This window comes from Lutra lutra, chromosome 2 (assembly GCF_902655055.1).
Source record: "Lutra lutra chromosome 2, mLutLut1.2, whole genome shotgun sequence".
NCBI lineage: Eukaryota > Metazoa > Chordata > Mammalia > Carnivora > Mustelidae > Lutra > Lutra lutra.
The window spans coordinates 136805702-136825639 of NC_062279.1; the positions used below are offsets into that span (position 1 = coordinate 136805702).

General features: G+C 41.4%; 2 protein-coding genes across 12 annotated transcripts in view; one reads left to right on the top strand and one right to left on the bottom strand.

The window, feature by feature from the left end:
• The window catches only part of ELF2 (E74 like ETS transcription factor 2), a 100236-nt gene extending 86653 nt beyond the window's left edge, over positions 1 to 13583 (bottom strand). For 3 of the 11 annotated variants that reach the window (XM_047718456.1, XM_047718460.1, XM_047718455.1), the window contains exon 1: positions 12688 to 12974. The gene's annotated coding sequence lies outside the window, so the exon portion shown is untranslated. Of the gene's footprint in view, positions 1 to 6500; positions 6524 to 12687; positions 12975 to 13456 lie in introns of those variants that run through there. The other 8 variants (XM_047718463.1, XM_047718470.1, XM_047718469.1 and 5 more) reach the window with 5 other exon arrangements.
• On the top strand, positions 131 to 13978 carry LOC125094138 (basic salivary proline-rich protein 2-like). Its single transcript, XM_047719845.1, has 3 exons — positions 131 to 169; positions 12149 to 13554; positions 13597 to 13978. Exons 1-3 carry the CDS (start codon positions 131 to 133, stop codon positions 13976 to 13978), a joined length of 1827 nt encoding a protein of 608 aa, XP_047575801.1.
• The last annotated feature ends 5960 nt before the right edge of the window (positions 13979 to 19938 follow it).

Genomic DNA, 19938 nt, shown 5'->3' on the forward strand with positions numbered 1-19938 from the left:
AATCCATTAGCAGGCTTCCTCATACTCTTTCCTTCCCATGAGAGGAGGACATGCAGAACTTACACTTCCCCCATCAACAAAAATGCACCAACATATGTGCAGTGTTTCTGCCCAAGGAAGCCCATCAGAGATGCGGCACCGAAAGTTTTATGGAGGCCTGCTCACAAAGGTACCTTTTGCCTTGTGTATACCAAATTCCAGACCCCCAAAAGGAAACCAGGTGTTCAACATAAACCATATTGTTTGCAAACAGTCTAGGCACAGTGAATCATCCTTTAAAAAAAAAGATTTAGGGACGCCTGGGTGGCTTAGTCCTTAAGAGTCTGCATTTGGCTCAGGTGATGATCCCAGGGTCCTGGGGTCCAGCCCCATATAGGGCTCCCTGCTCGGCAGAAGCCTGCTTCTCCCTCTCCCACTCCTCCTGCTTGTGTTCCTTCTCTCATTGTCAAATAAATAAATAAAATCTTAAAAAAAAAAAAAAGATTTGAGGGGTGACTCTGTCACTTGCCTGCACAAGGAGGGGTAAGGGCAGAGGGAGAGGGAGAAGCAGACTCCACGATGATAGGATCCCCCTGAGGTGGGATCCAGTCGCAGGACCCTGAGATCAGAACCTGAGCTAAAGTCAAATGCTTAACCAAATGAGCCGCCCAGGCACCCCACAGTGAATCATCCTTATCAGTTACTGGAAACACCCTGAGAGCCAAGTTACCAGATGCTAGCTATGGGCCAACCTTGCAAACAGGTCTTTCCAAAGAGAGAAGTGTCAAACCTAATATGTTAACTCTTTTCTGTGCAGAAAATTATTTAACTTCGTGAAGTCTGAGACTCATCTGTAAAAAGCAAAAAATAAGAAACTACTTCACAGCTACAATGATTATTATAACTATCATGGTATTGTTATGCAGTATGATGGCAAGACTTCATAAAGATTTAAAAAAAAAAAGAAGAAGAAGAAGAAGAGGGGTGCCTGGGTGGTCAGTGTGTTAAAGCCTCTGCCTTCGGTTGGGGTCATGATCCCAGGTCCTGGGATCGAGCCCCTGCATCAAGCTCATTACTCAGCAGAGAGCCTGCTTCCCACCCCCCCTGCCTGCCTCTCTGCCTATTTGTGATCTGTGTCTGTCAAATAAATAAATAAAATCTTAAAAAAAAAAAAAAAAGAAGAAGAAGACTTCAGAAAGATCACTTTGTGATAATGATGATGAGGACTACAGAAATTTACAGATAATGTAAAACTTCAACTTAAAACTTAGTCTTCAACCCAGCAGCAACTTTTAGAGGAGGATAATGATCTGAAATGAAGAGATATCAACCTTATCTTTGTGCTGTAAAAGATATGCCAGGATTAAAATGCTTTATCATTACAGAGTGATATTATGATTGAGTTTAAGTGCTTAGCTATGACATAGTAGAAGAGCATCTCCACTTCCAAAAATTAAGTAAAAATTCATGAAGGCAGTCTTCCTGGAACATTCTCAACCCATCTAGATCACAAAATAAAACATAAAACAAGAGTTTGTCCTGGAAGTTTATTTAAGCACACTATTAGAAAACAAAAAAGAGGAAACAATTTACTTACCCTTTTACAAATGAATATATACTTTCTAGTTCTTACTAATTATAATCTAAAATTAAGATAACCATTAAATTTCAATTTAGAATGGCACATGTTTAACGCAGAACTGAGATTTGTAAGGAGAACTTACTTTTTTACTTAGGTACCTAAATGATACCCACTGAAAGGTTATATACAAAATTACTCAAATTGGACAGTTGACTCATGAAAACATTGAAACTTTGGCCTTCAGGTAGAGATAGAAACCAAAGGATTCTGAGATTTAATATCTATTCTGAAATCACCATATTATTTGTTTGTTTTATCCTCAAGTCATGAATTTAACTTCTTTTCTTACATTATTTATAAAGCTTAACCTTATAATCAATCTACCACAACGTCCCACTAAGTTTCCACATTATCACTGATTATGGCTGAGTAGAAACCTATAGGACACATAAATTACCACAGAAATTTTTTGGTTTTTGCTCTTTTGCCAAATTTATAACCCAATAATGCAAATTAACATATGCTAGTTTGGGAACCAAAAGAAATTAGCTTTATTCTATCTTTAATGAATCATATCAAGGATACTAAAGATATTAGGGAAAAGATAGAATGTTTTTTAATTGTCTGGATTTTATCCTGTCCCAAATCATCTTCTTGGCATTCCTCTGTAATGAAGTAAAAAGTGAAGAGTGTTTTTTACATGCTTAATGAAAATCTTTCTACCACCCCACCAACAAAAACTAGAATATAAACTCCATTGGAACTGAGCCATAGCTATTTTTTTTTTAAAGATTTTATTTATTTATTTGACAGAGAGAGATCACAAGTAGATGGAGAGGCAGGCAGAGAGAGAGGGAAGCAGGCTCCCCGCTGAGCAGAGAGCCCGATGCGGGACTCAATCCCAGTACCCTGAGATCATGACCCGAGCCGAAGGCAGCGGCTTAACCCACTGAGCCACCCAGGCGCCCCGAGCCATAGCTATTTTAATCATCATTGTATATACACCTCTCAGAAGAGTGTCTAGCACATAACAGACCACAATTTTAACTCCTGACTCAAGTTTTCTTTTTCTTACTTCCTTCTTCTATTCTACTATCACTAATATATATACATATGTGTCTTTTGTTAAGCCACTTTAAATCATTTTGGGAAAAAATAAGTACCTTTTAACAACTATATCTACAATACTGAATACAGTCAGATTAAATGGTTAGTGAATAAAAGGGCAAAGAAATATATCAGATACACACTGTAAATCAGTATTAACACAGAGTTAGAGTAATTTAAAAATACCTTCCAAATTATGATATGAGTTGATTTGATATAGCGAGCTTATTTGAAATATATTTTTAATATATTTAAATACTAAAAAACTATATCTTTTTAAATTAACACATAATTTTAAAAGCATATATTAAATATTATAGAAAAGTACATTTAATTTTACTTATTTTTATTTATTTATGTGTGAGAGAGAGAGAGCACACGAGGTGAGAGGGAGCAGAGGGAGTGGGAGAAGCAGACTCCCTGCAGGGCAGGGAGCCCAACACAGGGCTCAATCTCAGGACCCCAGAATCAAGACCTGACCTAAAGGCAGCCACTTAACTGAGCCATCCAAGTGCCCCTAGAAAAGTACATTTAATTTTTTTTTTTTCTTTATTTATTTGAGAGAGAGCACAAGCGGGGTAAGGAGCAGAAGCAGAAGCAGACTAGACCAGAGTGAGGGACAGAGAGAGAAGCAGACTCTCCGCTGAGCAGGGAGCCTGATGTGGGGCTCGATCCAGGGACTCGGGGACTATGACCTGAGCTGAAGGCAGACGTCCAACTGACTGAGCCCCCAAGGCACCCCAGAAAAGTACATTTTAAATATTAAAAAAAAATACACTACATTATAAATGGAAATATTGAAGGTTATTACTCACTTTATAAAAACCATGGCTTACTTTTTTTAAATAAACAATAGAGGTACTTTGAAAGGGTACTTTACTGCAAAAATTTTATTCACATAAAGCTTTAGTGGACTATATTCCACATTGTCTAATCTGAAGTAATTTGAATGTTTAATTATTATTTTATGTTAATATTAGTTAGCCAAACAAAAATAACTGACTGGCACCTGGGTGTGTCAGTAGGTTAAGCGTCTTACTTTGGCTCAGGTCATGAATCTTAGGGCACTGGGATGGAGCCCTGCTCAGGTGAGAGTCTGCCTATCTCTCTGTCCCTCCCTAGCTCCTGGGTTCTCTCTGTCTCTCAAATAAAAAAATAAAATCTTTTAAAAAATTAATAACTGACTGCTTTTGCTAGTGAAATAGAGGGGGAAGAAGTTATATTTAGAAAGTCAGCCATCACACAACTAACTACATCATGTTATCTGTACCTTTTAGCCCATAATTATGAACAGTTGAAAAACTAACATGATAAAATGAAATACTAACATGATAATACTAACATGAATTGGTTAAAATTGTTTTCATAAGAATCTCTACTATTGCTATAACTATACTACAAATTTAAAGTTTTCTAGATTTTGGTATTTTATTTTATTTTTAGGTAGCTAAATTTCAAGGAAGAAACATCAAGGAAGTTATTTTCCCTGCTGTTCTTTATAAAGCTAAAATCATTTACAGAAAATCCTACATATATTTACTCACACTCAAAAACTGTGAAAGAATAAACTACAAACTGAGCTGTAAATTAACTCTTTAGTCAAGAATGAAGGTCACTACAGTATTTTCCAATTTTTGTAAATTGTACATTTACAACAAGCTTATTCTGTACTTTCTATTCTCTAGGCTACATGCTCTTCCAGGTCACCCACAGACTGAATACTCCTTACCTACATTTACCTCCTCAAGTACCACCCCCTCAGAGAAGCATTTCTATCATGGCTCTCCGGTTCCAATTATATTCCATTGCCATGTAGCTCCCCAATCAATCTCTATTTGACATCACATTACCCTATTTTGTTTCTTCATTATATTTATCATGAGAATTATCTTACTCATTTATGTTTAATATATGTCTCCTTCACCAGAATATAAATTCCATAAGAACAAGTACTGCATTTATCTTATTTACTACAATCTCTCGAGGAGCTAAAATAAATTAATACTATACAATTAAATGTACAGGCTTAGATGAAGATTTTGATAATGTGTAATGATTCTCACACATACTTGCTCTCTTCGGCTTCTTCCATTTTTTTTTCTACCCATTAAGGCTTACAATGAAAGAATTGGTTTACTCCAAGAAATATGGATAAGCGAGTAGATGTTATACTGTATAAGACCCAAAGTTTGAGAATTAATAGTATATCTTTCAAATTGTACACTGATCCTACATATCAGTAAACATTAGTAATTATAAGTAAATTGTTAATTATGTTTAAATTAAAACTATCAGATGAAATTTGGCATTTATGAGTAATACACATTCATGTATATTATGAAATACAGATGAAAATTATTGAACATAATTTATAAATATAACAAGCATCATTTCAGAACTTAACACATAGTTTAAATATCTTCTACCTAAAATGTAATTTTATCTGAAATTAATGAAATCATCTTTAAAGAACTCAAGGAAGGTATAACTCAAAAAATAGACAATTTTAATAAAGATATAAATATTATATTAAAAAATAGGAAAAAATGGAAATTCTGGAGATGAAAAATATAATTCAAGTTGAAAGGTTGAAAAGTACAACAACCAAACTTAAGAATTCACTAGCAGAGCTCGATAGCAGATTTGAGATGATGGAAGAGTCATCTGGAGACAGATTAACAGAAATTACCAATTCTGAAGAACAGAAAAAAATAATTTTAAAAAATGAAGAGAGCCTCAGAGACTTATGGGATACCACCAAGCACCCAACAAACATGTAATGTGAGTTCCAGAAGGAAGAGGGAGAAAAGAACAGAAAAAATATTTGAAGAAATTATCATCAAAACTTGCCAAACTGTTGAAAAATATTAATCTATAGATTCAAGTTTAATGAATCCAAAGTAGGATAAACACAAAGAGATCCACACTCAGACATATCATTATTGAAAGCCAAAGACAAAGAAATTCTTAAAACTAGAAAGAGAAAAACAACTCATCAGAAACAATGGAGGCCAGAAAGCAGGAGACAACATGGTCAAGACGCTGAAAGAAAGAAAATTTGTAACAAAGAATTCTATATCTAGCAAAACTATTCTTCAAAAATAAAGGCAAAATAAAAACAATCCAAAAAACAAAGATTGAAATAATTCATTGGTAACAGTGCTGCCTTACAAGAAATCCTAAAGGAAGTCCATCAGACTGAAAGAAAATTACCAGCCCATAACAAATGCACAAAAAGAAACAAAGAGCACCATAAAAGGTAAACATATGTATAAATATAAAAGACTGCTTAATATCTTTTTCTTCTCAGGGTGCCTGGGTAGCTCAGTCCATTAAGTGTCATGAGTCCGGGGTCCTGAGATCAAGTCCCACATAGGGTTCCTTGCTCAGTGGAGAACCTGTTTCTCCCCCTCCCTCTGCCTGCTGCTCCCCTTGCTTGTGCACGTGCTCTCTCTCTGTCAAATAAATAAAATCTTTGAAAATATTTTTTTTCTTCTCTTAGTTGTTTTAAAAGACATACAATTGCATAAAAAATACAGAACAGTGCTGTCAGGCTTCTAACACATAAAAACTTAGTATGTATGACAATACTAACAGATATGATGGGAAGGAAATGACGGAAGTTTCTACATTTTACCATAATTAGACAATCTGAATTAGACTGTGACAAAGACACAGTCTTTGTCCCTAGAGCAACCTAAGAAAATAACCCAAAAGATCTAGTTAAAACACTAACAAAGGAATTCAAATGATACTTTGGAAAATATCTATAAACTCCAGAAAAGGCAGAACAGGACAAGCAAAGAAATAAAAAAGAAATGAGACAGGGCACCTGGGTAGCTCAGTCGGTTGAGTGTATGCCTTCTGCTTGAGTCATGATGCTGGGGCTGGGATCCTGGGATTGAGTCCCCCACCTGGCTCCCCACCCAGCAAGGAGTCTGCTTCTCCCTCTCCCTCTGCCCCTCTTTCATGCGTGCTCTCTCTCCCAAATAAAAAAAAAAAAAAAAAAAGAGATATATCATTGCAGATATAAATCTATCAGTGATTACATTAAATGTGAACAGATTAAACCCTCCAATCAAAAAGCAGAAATGGTCCCATTTTTTAAAAAAGCAAAGCAGATATAAGACACATTGTAGGCTCAAAAAACAAATAGACTGAAAGTAGAAACATGGGAGGTGCCTGGGTGGCTCAGTGGTTAAGCGTCTGCCTTTGGCTCAGGTCATGATCCCTGGGTCCTGGGATCAAGCCCCCCGTAGGGCTCCCTTCTCCTCGGGAAGCCTGCTTCTCCCTCTCCCACTCCCCCTGCTTGTGTTCCCTTTCTCGCTGTGTCTGTCTCTGTCAAATAAATAAATAAAATCTTCAAAAAATAAAAAAGAAAGTAGAAAGATGGAAAAATATTTGCAATATGCAATACAAACAGTAAGCATAAGAGAGCTGGAGTGGCTATACCAACACCAGACAAAATATAACTAGAGACAAAGAGGAATCTTTCTAATTATAAAGGTCAGCTATCAGTAAAACAATTATGTATGTAAAGTGTAACTAACAATGCCCCCAAAGCATGAAGCAAAAACTGACAGAACTAAAAGGAAAACTAGACATTCCAATAGTAATAGGGATTTTAATCTGTCTCTCAATAATTAATAGTATGGCTAAACAGAAAATCATAGAAGGCCTGAAAACTATCACTCAACTTGACATGACAACTACAAAACATCCTACCCAACAACAGCATATTCTTATCTAGGACATACATATTCTTATCTAGTCCACAGGGAACATTCTTCAGAGAAGATTATGTACTAGGCCATAAAATTGTCTCAATAAATTTAAAATGAGAAAATCATACAAACTATGTTCTCCTACTACAGGGGAATTAAATTAAAAAATCAACAACAATGAAATGTAGGGAATCCCTAAATAATTGGGGATTATTATTATTATTATTATTATTATGCTGTACATTTCTAAATAACCCATATTCAAAGAAGATATCAAAAAGGAAATTTTAAAATATTTAGAAGTGAATAAAAATTTTAAAAAGCAAAACATAGGGGCACTGGGGTGGCTTAGTTGGTTAAGCAACCAACTCTTGATTTCAGCTCATGTCATAATCTCAGGATCATGAGATTGAGCCCCATGGGGGCTCTACGCTCAGCAAGGAATAGGCTTGAGATTCTCGATCTCTCTCTCTCTCTCTCTGTCCTTCACCCCACTTGCACACACACTCTCTCTCTCAGATAAGTAAATAAATAAAAGCTAAGACTATATATTGTATGGTTCCATTGCTATAAACTATCCAGAAAAGGCAAATCCATACAGACAAAACACAAATCAGTTGCCTGGGACTGGCTTGAAGGGGGTGGGGTAAGGGTTAACTGCAAACAGATGAGAGGTAGTTTTTGGAGGGCACAGAAATGTTCTAAAAATGACTTATAAGCTTAAACCAGTCCTGCTGTCAGTCTGTGGGAGTCAGGTATTGTGCAACTCACTGAGTCTCCGCTGTCTACCCCCATGTTGAAGATGAGCTCTGCCTCTCCATCCCAAGCTAGAGTACCTGGAGCTGGCCTCTTGGCCTTCTGTTGGCCCAGTGTGTAGAGTTCAGCAACTTTATGCATATAAGCTCTGCCCCTGCCTACGAGCAGGACCTATCAGTCTGAGGAGATCCTGGACTTTCCCCCTAGCCAGCTGGGCCACCAACTTCCCTCCCCTGACTCTGGGGGAGTCTTGGGGGAGGGGGTTGTCTCCCCAGTCCTCTCTCACAGAACTTCCTTTGCTGAATTAAAGTTTGTAAATGCCTTTAAGGATAAACAAACAAGGAAACAAATAAATCTGGTTTGTAATGATATCTCGATCTCACATCTTTATCCATTCATGTATTATTGATGGACACTCAGGCTGCTTCCCTATCTTGCCTATACTAAGTTATGATGCAATGAACACAGAGGCGCATTATCTTTTAAAATTAGTGTTTTCATCTTCTTTAGATAAATAGCCAGAAGTGGGTTTGCTGGATTGTAGTTCTATTTTTAGTTTGCAGAAGCTCCATACTGTTTCCATAGTACCTGCCCTATTTTGCATTCCCACCAACAGTGCACAAGAGTTCTTTTCTCCATATCCTTGCCAACACTTGTTATTTCTTGTATTTCTGATAATAGCCATTCTAAGACGTGTGAAGTGATATCTCATTGTGGTTTTGACCAGCATTTCCTTGATTAGTAGTGATGTTGAGCATCTTTTCGTGTGTCTGTTGGCATCTGTATTTTTGGGGAAATGTCTATTTTTGGGGTCCTCTGCCTATCTTTTAATTGGATTTTGCTTAATATATTGAGTTGTAAATTCTTTATATATTTTGGATTATTGACACCCCCTCTTATCAGTTACATCATTTACAAATATCTTCTCCCATTCAGCAGGTCCCCTTTTCATTTTGCTTATGGTCTCCTTCACTGAGCAAAAAGCTTTCTAGTTTGATGTAGTTCTACTTATTTTTGTTTTGCTGCCCTTGCCTGAGAAGACAGATGCAAAAACGTATTGTTCAGACAAATGTCCAAAAGCTTACTGCCTATGTTTGCTTCTTAGAACTTTGATGGTCTCTGGTTTTCATTTCAGTCTTTAATCCATTTTGAGTTTATTTTCATATATGGTATAAGAAAGTGGTCCAGAAGCACCTGCTGGCTCAGTCAGTGGAATGTTTGGCTCTTGATCTCAGGGTCAAGAATTCAGGCCCTAGGTTGGGCATAGAGATTACTTTTAAGATAAATAAATAAATAAATAAATAAACCCAAGAAAGTGGTCCAGTTTTATTCTTTTGCCACGTAGCTGTCCAGTTTTCCCAGCCCCATTTAATGAAGAGACTGTCTTTTCCCTGTTGTAACTTCTTGCCTCCTCTGTCAAACATTAACTGACCTTATAAGAATGGGTTTATTTCTGGATTCTATTCTGTTCTATTGATCTGTGTCTGTTTTTGAGCAAGTACCATACGGCTTTGACAACTACTATAGCTTTGTAGTATAGACTGAAATCAGGAAGCTTGATATCTTCAGCTTCATTCTTCTTTCTCAAGATTGTTTTGGCTATACAGGGTGTTGGTATACAAATAAAACTCTATACAAATTTAAGGATTATTTGTTCTAGTTCTGTGAAAAATGCCATTGGAATTTTAATAGGGATTGCAGTGAATCTGTAGATTGCTTCAGACAATATGAACATTTTAACTATTAATTTTTCTAATCCATGAGTATGGTTTATCTTTCCATTTATTTGTATCATCTTCAATTTCTTTCATCAATGTTTTATAGTTTTCAGAGTAAGGTCTTTTAACTCCTTGGTTACATTTACTCCTCAGTATTTTATTCTCTTTGATGCAATTTTGAGTGGGATTGTTCTCTTAACATCTCTTTCTGATAGTTCATTATTAGTGTACAGAAATGCAATAGATTTATGCATATTAATTTTCTGTGCTGTGTACATACCCAAGAGAAATGAAAACACAACCACAAATAGTGTACAAAAATGTTCACAGTAGCATTGTTCATAATAACTAGAAAGTGGAAACTCAAATATCCACAAATTAACAAATAACGTGGTATAACCATACAACAGAATATTACTTAGCAATAAAAATAATATAGGCTACAACATGAATGAACTCTAAAAACATTAAGCTAAGTAAAAGAAACCAGTTGTGGAAAAAATCACATATTGTAGGGTTCTACATTTTTTTTTTAAGTGAGAATAAGTGTCTGCTCAAGGAAGGAGGGTGGGGGAAGAGAATCTTAAGCAGACAACCACCCCCAGCTCAATCTCAGGACCCTAAGATCATGATCTGAGCCAAAATCAAAAGTTGGATGCTCAACCAACTGAGCCACCCAGGCACCCCTGTATGACTGTCCCCATAAAAAATGTCCAGAATAGAAAAATCTATAGAGACAGAAAAATCAGTGGTTGCCTAGAGCCGGGGATCTTGGGGGGAAAACGAGAGTAACCACTATAGGATTACTTTTCGGAATGATGAAAATGTCCTAAAATTAATTATGATAGTTGCACAACTCTGAATACATTAAAAACCACTAAGTTTTACACTTTAAATTGGTGAATTGAATGGTATATGAATTATATCTCAATAAAACTGTTACCCAAAACAAAACAAAACAAAGCAAAAAACAAAAACAAAAAACCATGGGCGTACAAAGCCATCAATACTGGTAGGCCTGCCACATCCAAAGTTACCAACCTATTATTTAGGACACAAAAATCTCGAAGTTATAAATATCTTCAAATCATACTCTCATAAGTTTGTAAATGTGTGTGTGTGTGTGTGTTTCAGAAACTAGAAGCAATGATTAATCAAAGTAATTAAATCACTAACCTTAAAAAACAGGTTGACATTAAATATTCCAATTTCAAATGCCCAAAATATTTCTATTTTCTACTTCATGTGTTTACGAGGAGATAGCTGCTCAATGATATTCATATAAACGCACTGCATAAACTGTATGGCCCTACCTATTAACGTTAATCATTCCTGAATTCTTCAAACGTAATTCAGTAATTTCCAGGCTTATAGAAAGTCATTTTTACTTTTTAAAGAAAAAGAAACTCCAAAACGCAAATATCCAATATCCAATCCTGCCTTAGTGAAGTGTACATTGTTCCGTGATTTTGGCACTATTCTGTGATTATGGCACTAAAGAAAGTGCATAATTTACCTCTTTATAGTGACTCATAGGTAAAAAGAAAAGCAAATCTGATTACCAAACACAAGATTACTATTGTATCATCACCGATTTAAATTAAATACACAACTGAAATAAATGTTCATGAAGGGGGGAAATTTTACAGTTTTCGAATGAAGTGCTCCCCCCTCACTCACTTAAACTAGTACCAATAACTTAAAGAAAGGCTGTTCTGCAACGAATCTAGGTCCTAGAAAGAGAGCCCAGGATGCTGGCACATAAGAAACACCAGAAACAGGGCAATCTGGATTACTCTTGGCCTTATGGAATATTTTCTGTCTTTTATCGACACGGAATAAAAACGCCCGACTGGAGCAGAGGGGTGGCGGGGTGGGGGTTAGGCTACTCTACTCGCAAAGCTGCTCCGGCCGCCAGCACCAGCCCTAGCAGAGCCCTCACCGTTCCTTTCCCGCGCCCCCAAAACATCCAGTAGCACGGTCCCACGGGGACAGCTTTTCCAAGAGAGGATCCAGAAGGCGGTCACCGGACGCGCGTTACAGAGCCCGTTTTTGTTTTGTTTAAAAAACAGATTCCTATCACAGCTAAGCCTCCCTAACCCCGGGGGAACTGAGGGAAGTGGCAGCAGGGGGCCGGCGTGGAAAGCGAGAATAAAAGAATAACCGAGTACAACCTGCCACGCAAGCGAGCCGCGGAGAGAAGGAAGGTAAGAGGCGGCGATAAGGCCCGACGGGGAAGGAAACTGGTCTCCAGTCCTCCACGCCACCCCGCGCGGCCGTAGCCTCCCAGGTCCCGCCCCGAGCTCGCTGCCCTGCCCCGGCGCCGGCCGCAGCCTCCCGCCCTACCAGACCCTCCCAGGACGCGCTTCCTCCGGAGCCGGACCCCCGCCCTGGCCTCCCCGCGGGATAAGGCGGGTCAGTTCTGTCCGCTTCTCGGCAGAGGTGACTCGCGCGGCGATGTAAACACAGCGAGACCAGCTGCGCTCAGCCCATCCCCCCCCCCCCACCCTGCCGGGGTCCGTAACCTCTTCCCTCAGTCCTGCCCCGCGCCCCGCGCTCCCCTCGGGCAGGCGAGCAGCGCGCCTTTCCCTTTCTCCAAGTCCCGCTTCCCGACCGTTGCCCGGGGGCACTTAGCCCCCTTCCCCAGCTCCCAGCCGTTGTCACCGCCACAGCCTCCGGAAAACCCTCGGCAAACCCCGGAGCAAACAACACAGGCGCGGGGCGGGGGTGCGGAGGGAGGAGGCGGCACTCGGGACAGCGAGGCTTTATCACCGCGCCCTCCACGCTCCCTCCCACCAGCCTCGGCTGCTCGCGCTCTTACCTGCTCTCCGCGTCGCCTGGGAAGACCACAGCGTTGCTTTCCCTCCCGGCAGGGCCGCGGACTAGCACCGCCGGCGCCGTTGGCCGGGCGTCCCGAGGGAGCCGGGGCCTCCCCGGCAGCCCGAGCCGCTCCACTGGGAGAGGAGGAAACAAAACAGCGGCGAGCCGCCCCGCGCAGCGCCCCCCGCCCGCGCCGCCCCACCGATCCCCAACCGCCGAAGCGACGGCGGCGACACAGAGCCCGGCGCGGGGAGCAATGGTGGCCCCCGCCCTCGCCCCGCTCCCGGCCCCCTCCCTCCACCCCCCACCTCAGCTCCTCCCCCTCGGCCTCCAGCCGCCGCCACCAGGACACTCGAGTCCGCCTCCCCCACCCCGCCCGCTCGGAGCGCTCCTCCCCTCCCCACGCGGCGAGGGGGGGGCGGCACCGCCAGTCACCGCAGCGTCTGTCAAACCCGGGCCGGCTATTTATACCCCGCGGGGCCTCACCGCCGCCGGCCCCCACCGGCCCGCCAACCTGCCTCAGTGGCTCTCTCGACTCTTGCCCGCCCCTTATCCCCCAACTTCTCCCAAACCCGCCTTCTCAGGTAAAGACTCTGGCCACTTGTCCCGCTCCCTGCTCGGGGCTCCCCCATCCCACTCTCGGCTCCAACCCCAAACTGGTGCAGGGGCCCCAAGGCGCGGGCAGGCGCGTGGGGGTAGCGGGGCCGCGCGTGCACCTGCAGCGCCCGCCCGCCCCCTTCTCCCAGCTGGCCCGGACCGCACGCACACACCCTCGCCACTCTGCGAAGCCTCCCGCGGGCCCCGGCTGTCACTCCATCCCCAGCTCTGGACTGCCTCCCTTCTCCAGGGACAGCTCCGCGCTCGGGCGGTCCGACAGCTACTGGGGGCCGAGGGTTGGATAAACTCCTAGTCCCGGTCGCTCCAGTCTCCACTCTACAGCGGTGAAAGGTGGGGGCGCGGGCGGGCCGGAGCGCGCCCCCGGCCCCGCCCCGGCCCCTCCCCGGTCGGTGACGCTCGTGGCGCACCGCCCCTCCAGCCTCGCGCCCTCTGCGCCGCCCGCTCCTCCTCCCCGCTCGCAGACGCCCGGCCTTGTACACCCGCGACCCCGCCCCATTCCCAGAAATTACCACCCGCCCAACGGCCGGGCCGCGCGGCGGTTGGTGCCCGCGTTTGCTGACGGTCGGGTGGCGGGGCTCAGCGCGCAGCTGCGGAGCGCGGCGGGCGGCCCCTTGGCGCTGCCCCCCGAACTGCGGGCGCCCGCACCGAGCCATTGTCACTCTTCGCTCGGTTAGCGACGGATAAGTAACTCAAGTCCGAGTATTGTTGTTGCGAGAATGCGGGAGTGTACTGGTGCGGGAGTCTTTCGGTCCAAGTGCCTAACGAATTCGAAAATGAAAACCCAGCAGTAGCTGCACGCTTCTGGCTTCCCCACTTTCACACAAAGGGGAACCTTTGAGCAGGGCACTCACGCGCCTTCCAATGCACAAAAGCCAATGACACGGTGCCCTCGACTGTCCGGCGTTTGAAGCGCCTCGCGAATGATCTTTCTTACGCACAGTTATGCATACAAACGCAAAGTTGTGCCTCGATTTAGTCCCCCACCACCACACTTCACCGCCGCCGCTTTTCTTGTATTTGTTTCTTTAACAAAGAGCGATGACTGTCCCGGTGCGCGGAGGGACTAATGCTAGTCCCTCTCGGGTTCCTGCAGCCCCACTCTGATAGACCTGACGCGGTATCCACCAGGTTCATCGCTCGGCTCCAGCCTTAGTCTTTTTGCAGCTTCATAACCAGTCATGAGAGAAGGAAAAAAACCGTGAAGAATTTAAGTGGTAGCTGTTCTTTAAAGTAACGTGAGAACTATGGAAATAACCTTAGAGTAGGGCTTAAATGTCAGAGGGCTGTCAGCCCCACTGATGTGTTCCTGAAGAACGGAACAATTTAATGATCTCTTTCTTTTTGAAAACTGTTAATGTCTTTTTATTTACCGGAGGAGGGGGTAACGGGGGTGGAAATGGTACTCTTTTCCTATCTGGAAAAGCAACGCTGATGACTCCTTAAGAGATTTTTTACTTTTAAACCTAGGGGAAACCTGGATGGCAAATAGGGTTAATCAAAGAGATCCTCTTAACTCTGATGAAGTTTTATGGATCCCTTAGTTCTAAAACATGGCGACTCTTGACATTCTTTAGAACTAAAGAATTCAAATCTTTAATACACAAACAGGATACTACAAACATAGAAACAGTTCTAGGGCAGTATTTCTAATCTCACACTTCCTGTAAAATAGGGAATCATTGTCCGCTCAATAGATGTAATGAATTAATAATACTACTGACTCTTGGTGACAATGACGTCATATTAAGGAGCATGCAAGGACAAAGCCTGATTCCTGTAGTTAGGAACAGATCTCACCGCCAGGGTCAAATCATTTCTGTTTTCAGCTACCATGAGAACTGTCTCTCTCCTGCTGCCAGCTGGAAGTAAACTGGAAAGTCCCAGGTGGATAACAATGGTAAATAACGCTGTTCTCAATTCTTCAGTGCCCCTTCCATGCATGTTCTTTGAAATGTGGCTTTGCAGTTCTTCTAATTAGAGGCAGAAAGTTTCTCCACCCTACTGATGTTGGACTAAGGTTATTCCACTTGGTTTTGGCCAAGAGTATGGATAGAAGTAACAGTGTAACAGTTCCGAGCCTGTCCTTAGGTGATTTTTCATGTTTCTGCTTGCCTTTCTCCCACACCTGCCTTTCACAATGTGAAGAACATGCCTGGGTAGTCTGCTGGTAAAACAAGAATGAGAGACATGAAGCTGGTCTAGAACCATCCCCAGCTTGGAGCCTGTGACCTGCAGAAAAAAGGAATTGTTTTAAGCACTGTGTTTGGGAGTGGTTTGCTACCCAAAACTCGTGTTCCCCCAATAGCTGACTGGTAGAATAGGAGATGGAAGGATCTGTTCCCTTGGCATTGGCCTTAAAGGTGGCAGCCTGATGTCTCTGGGGCAGCTCTTCCATAGTGAGTCTTGGAAGGGCACATCCTTTGTGGAAGCCAAGTAAAAAACCTAGAAAGTGTGTAGCATGGCATTCTAAAGACCTCAGATTCAGTAGGAAAGGGATAATATGGTCAGTGGTCCTAGCTAATGAACATAAACTTCAGGATCTCCAGGTTGTAACTAAACTGCTCTTGCTTCTGGGGTGCCTGGGTGGCTCAGTCAATTAAGTGACCAACTCTTGATTTCTCTTCAGGTCATGATCTCAGGGTCATGAGATCCAGCGAAGGGCTCTGTGCTCTTTAGGGAGTCTGCCTATCCCTCTGCTCTTCCCCATCCTCATACTCTCTCTCTCTCTCTCTAAAATGAATAAATCTTCGGGTACCTGGTTGAGGTGTCTACCTTCAGCTCAGGTCATGATCCCAGGGTCCTGGGATCAACCCCCACATTGAGTTCCCTGCTTAGTGGGGAGTCTGCTTCTCCCTCTGCCCCTTACCCCCATGCTCTCTCTCTCTCACTTTCTCAAATAAATAAAATCTTTAAAATAAATAAATAAAATAAAATAAATCTTTTTTTAAGTTGCTCTTCTTTTTTTATATTATACAATTTATTTTGTAATTATACAAGTACTTCATTAATGCATTCTCATCATCAATTTTCAAATAATACAAAATGGACTTTTTAAAAAAGATTTTATTTATTTATTTGACAGAGAGAGAGAGAGAGAGCAAGAGAGCGAGCACAGGCAGACAGAATGGCAGGCAGAGGCAGAGGGAGAAGCAGGCTCCCTGCCGAGCAAGGAGCCCAATGTGGGACTCGATCCCAGGACGCTGGGATCATGACCTGAGCCGAAGGCAGCTTCTCAACCAACTGAGCCACCCAGGTGTCCCCAAAATGGACTTTTTAAAAAGCCAAGTCTCCGGCTTTCCTTCTCTACTTCTCTTTCCACTCCTCACCCTGCATACATAACCAGTCTTTCCACATCTCTACCTTTCCACAAGTAACCATGAATGATAAATTAACATTTCAGTTTCCTGAAGTTTTTCTGTGCATTTATATACATACACATGTAATTATGTAGACTAACTATAAATGAAATGGTATAATATGTGTATTAGATAGACTGCTTCTGCACTTCTTTTCTTGGTTTATTTACACTTTGTTCTCTCTTACTACCTAAGAAAGTCTTTTTTAAAATTTCACCATCTTCAGTATAATGGATTAGCCAAGAGAAGATGTTTTCCCACTTTTATATCAGAATGTTAAATGGGAAAATGAACTTTTAGGGACAGTTTAGGAATGGGAGTGATAATCAACATGAGGAACACAGAAGACTAAATTCTCCTACTGGAAGCTGGCTACCACAAGGGCATTCTGCACTAGTGAACTCTGAATCACCGACAATCTTTAAACCTGTTGGAGTCCTTCATTGAATATAGGCAGATCCCTGTGTTACCAACAACTATGTAGACTCTACAAGAACAGCCAGAAAAATCTCTTCTTTTGCCTCTCTTTAAAGAGTAAGTGGTTCTGGGGTACCTGGGTGGCTCAGTCAGTTAAGTGTCTGCCTTTGGCGGGTCCTGATCCTCAGATTGGATTAAGTCCCACACCAGTCTCTCTGCTCACCCGGGATTTGGCTTCTCCCTGTCTCTTCTCCTTCCCTCTGCCTCCTCCTCCCTCTCAGCCAGGAGTTGGCTTCTCCCTCTTCACACTTTCTCTCTCAAATAAATAAAATCTTTAAAAAAAAAAAAAAAGAAGAGAGTAAATGGTTCTGGGTGCTATTGTCCAGTTATATCCTGGTAATAACCTACTTTATTTAAAAGCCACTATATCCATCCCTTCCACCGCCCCTTTCTGGGCTTCTACAAAGGTGATTATTCATAACTCTCCCATACTCTGGTTCTGCAAAGGAACCCAGGCTCCAGACTCACACTTGTTTTAGGTACCATTTTGCCTTATATGCATCAGAATCTCTAAAACATTTTATTTTATTTTATTTTATTTTAAAGATTTTATTTATTTATTTGACAGAGATAGAAATCACAAGTAGGCAGAGAGGCAGGAAGAGAGAGAGGGAGAAGCAGGCTCCCCACTGAGCAGAGAGCCCGATGGACCCTGAGATCATGACCTGAGCTGAAGGCAGAGGCTTAACCCACTGAGCCACCTAGGCGCCCCCTCTAAAACATTTTATATTAAACAAGTTATAAGAGGCTTTCCCCAGAAAATGTTCAAAACCCCTGGGCGGGGGGGCGGGGGCCTGCTAATTTGAAACAATTCCTAAGAATGAAATTTGTACCATCAAAAGCAATCAGATAAAATAAGCAGAAAGTACAAAGTTTGAATATAGAACAGAAGTTAAGTCCTCATAGAAGGGAAGTTAAATCCTCATGAGTCACACGTGTAATTTTACCTTGTACTGTTTTCTAGTAAAACAAGTACTTGAAGTCATTTCATACTTTGAGTCCTTGATATATTTTTAAAGCAGCTTTATCTTTAAGAGAGTGCTTTACATTTTATTAGTTCTCTCAACAAATAAATTACTTTTAGCATACATTTTATTGCTTTGTTAAAATATTTGAAGTTTTAAGATGGATTGTATTTTATTCTAGTTAGAATTTCTAATATTTTTTAATGATAAAACCAATTTTTGTAAGCAGATTTGCCTCCTTGTCTTTATTATAAAACTTAAAAATCCAAATGAAATGTACATGAAGACAATTTTATTGGTGATTTAAGATCATATTAATCTTTAGAGTTTCTGAATAAAATAGGTTTCCTATTAAAAGCCAAGATAAATGCCATAGTAGTTAGTTAAAATGCAAAGATACATATATTCCATGGGGAAAGTTCTGAAATAAATTTCCATATTTGTGAGCTGACTAATTTTCAAGGGCATTTAACTGTTTCTTCCATGCTACTAAGTTAAAATGAATTAATAAAAAAATTTTCTTTCGGTTTATTTCCTGGATCACTCTAAAGATTAGAAATGCAAACCAAAAACTTTGTTTTTTCCACTATTTGTTTTCTTTCTTCTCTGCAGTTTTTTCCTATTGGCCAACTAATTAGAGTGGGGGGCATTATTTTAGTAATAGTAAATAATAATGAAATAATAATAATATTGACCACTATTAGTATACTACTAGGTACTTTTTCTTAATCTTATGAGTTTTTACGAGTATCTCCATCTTACAGTTCACATCCAAGGTAAGAAAGGTTAAGCTACTCATTCAAAGTTACACAGTTAACAATAGAGTTGGACATTCAATCCTTCTCCAGAGCCCATGCTTTTAACCACAAGCACTTCTTAAAGTACAGGTGTGTTTTAACTGTTCATGATCAAACATCAAGGACAAAAAGTATTGCCCTCTCCTTCAGCTTTGACACTAGCCTCATGTTCTATTCTTCCAAATTCGCTGGGCTTGGATGCCACATTGCAGGTCTACTCACCTCTGCTTGGGTTCTGCTCTTCCTAACATAGCAGATGGTTGAGTGTTTCTAGCCATTTTCCTCATCTCCCTCTCTCCAGACACTCCTTCCTCCGCTGATTGCCAACATATTCCCTCTCTTCCTGTTCCTATTTCCTGTTTTTCCTGTCTGCTTCACTGTGTCTGACTAGACCTCCCACATCTGCTGATGACCCCGACCACTAAGCAAAAAGAGAGAGAGAGATTAGGGTCTGGATAAGAAGCCAATCGATATGGAGGATGAAAGGGTCACTATAATTAAGAACAGTAATTAAAATGTGAATACCAGGCAGGAAAAAAAAAAATGGAATAAATGGGCAGATGGGCTGAGTGTTTTAACATACTGAATCTAGGGGCATCTGGGTGGCTCAGTTGGTTAGGTGTCCAGCTCTTGGTTTCGACTCAGGTCATGATCTCAGGGTCGTAACATCCAGCCCTGCCCTGGGCTCTGTGCTCAGCAGGATTCTGCTTGAGAATCTCTCCCTCTCCCTCTGCACTTCCCCTGTTCTTGCGTGCCCGCTCTCTCTCTCCCTCCCTCTCTCTAAAATAAATAAATAAATAACAAATAAATAAATCTATCTTTGAAATACCATGAATCTATATAAGGGAATGGAAACTCCTATAATGTGAAGAAGAGAGGGAAATAGTAATAGTTCTACAGTTAAGGTTAATATTCAAGAGTTCATGATAGGTATAGTAATTGATAATAACTGTACTTATATGTGATCAGAGTCCTAAATACCCACAAAATACTTTTGAAATTTAGCGTCATCTTAGTAGTGTTGATTGAATGTGTACTT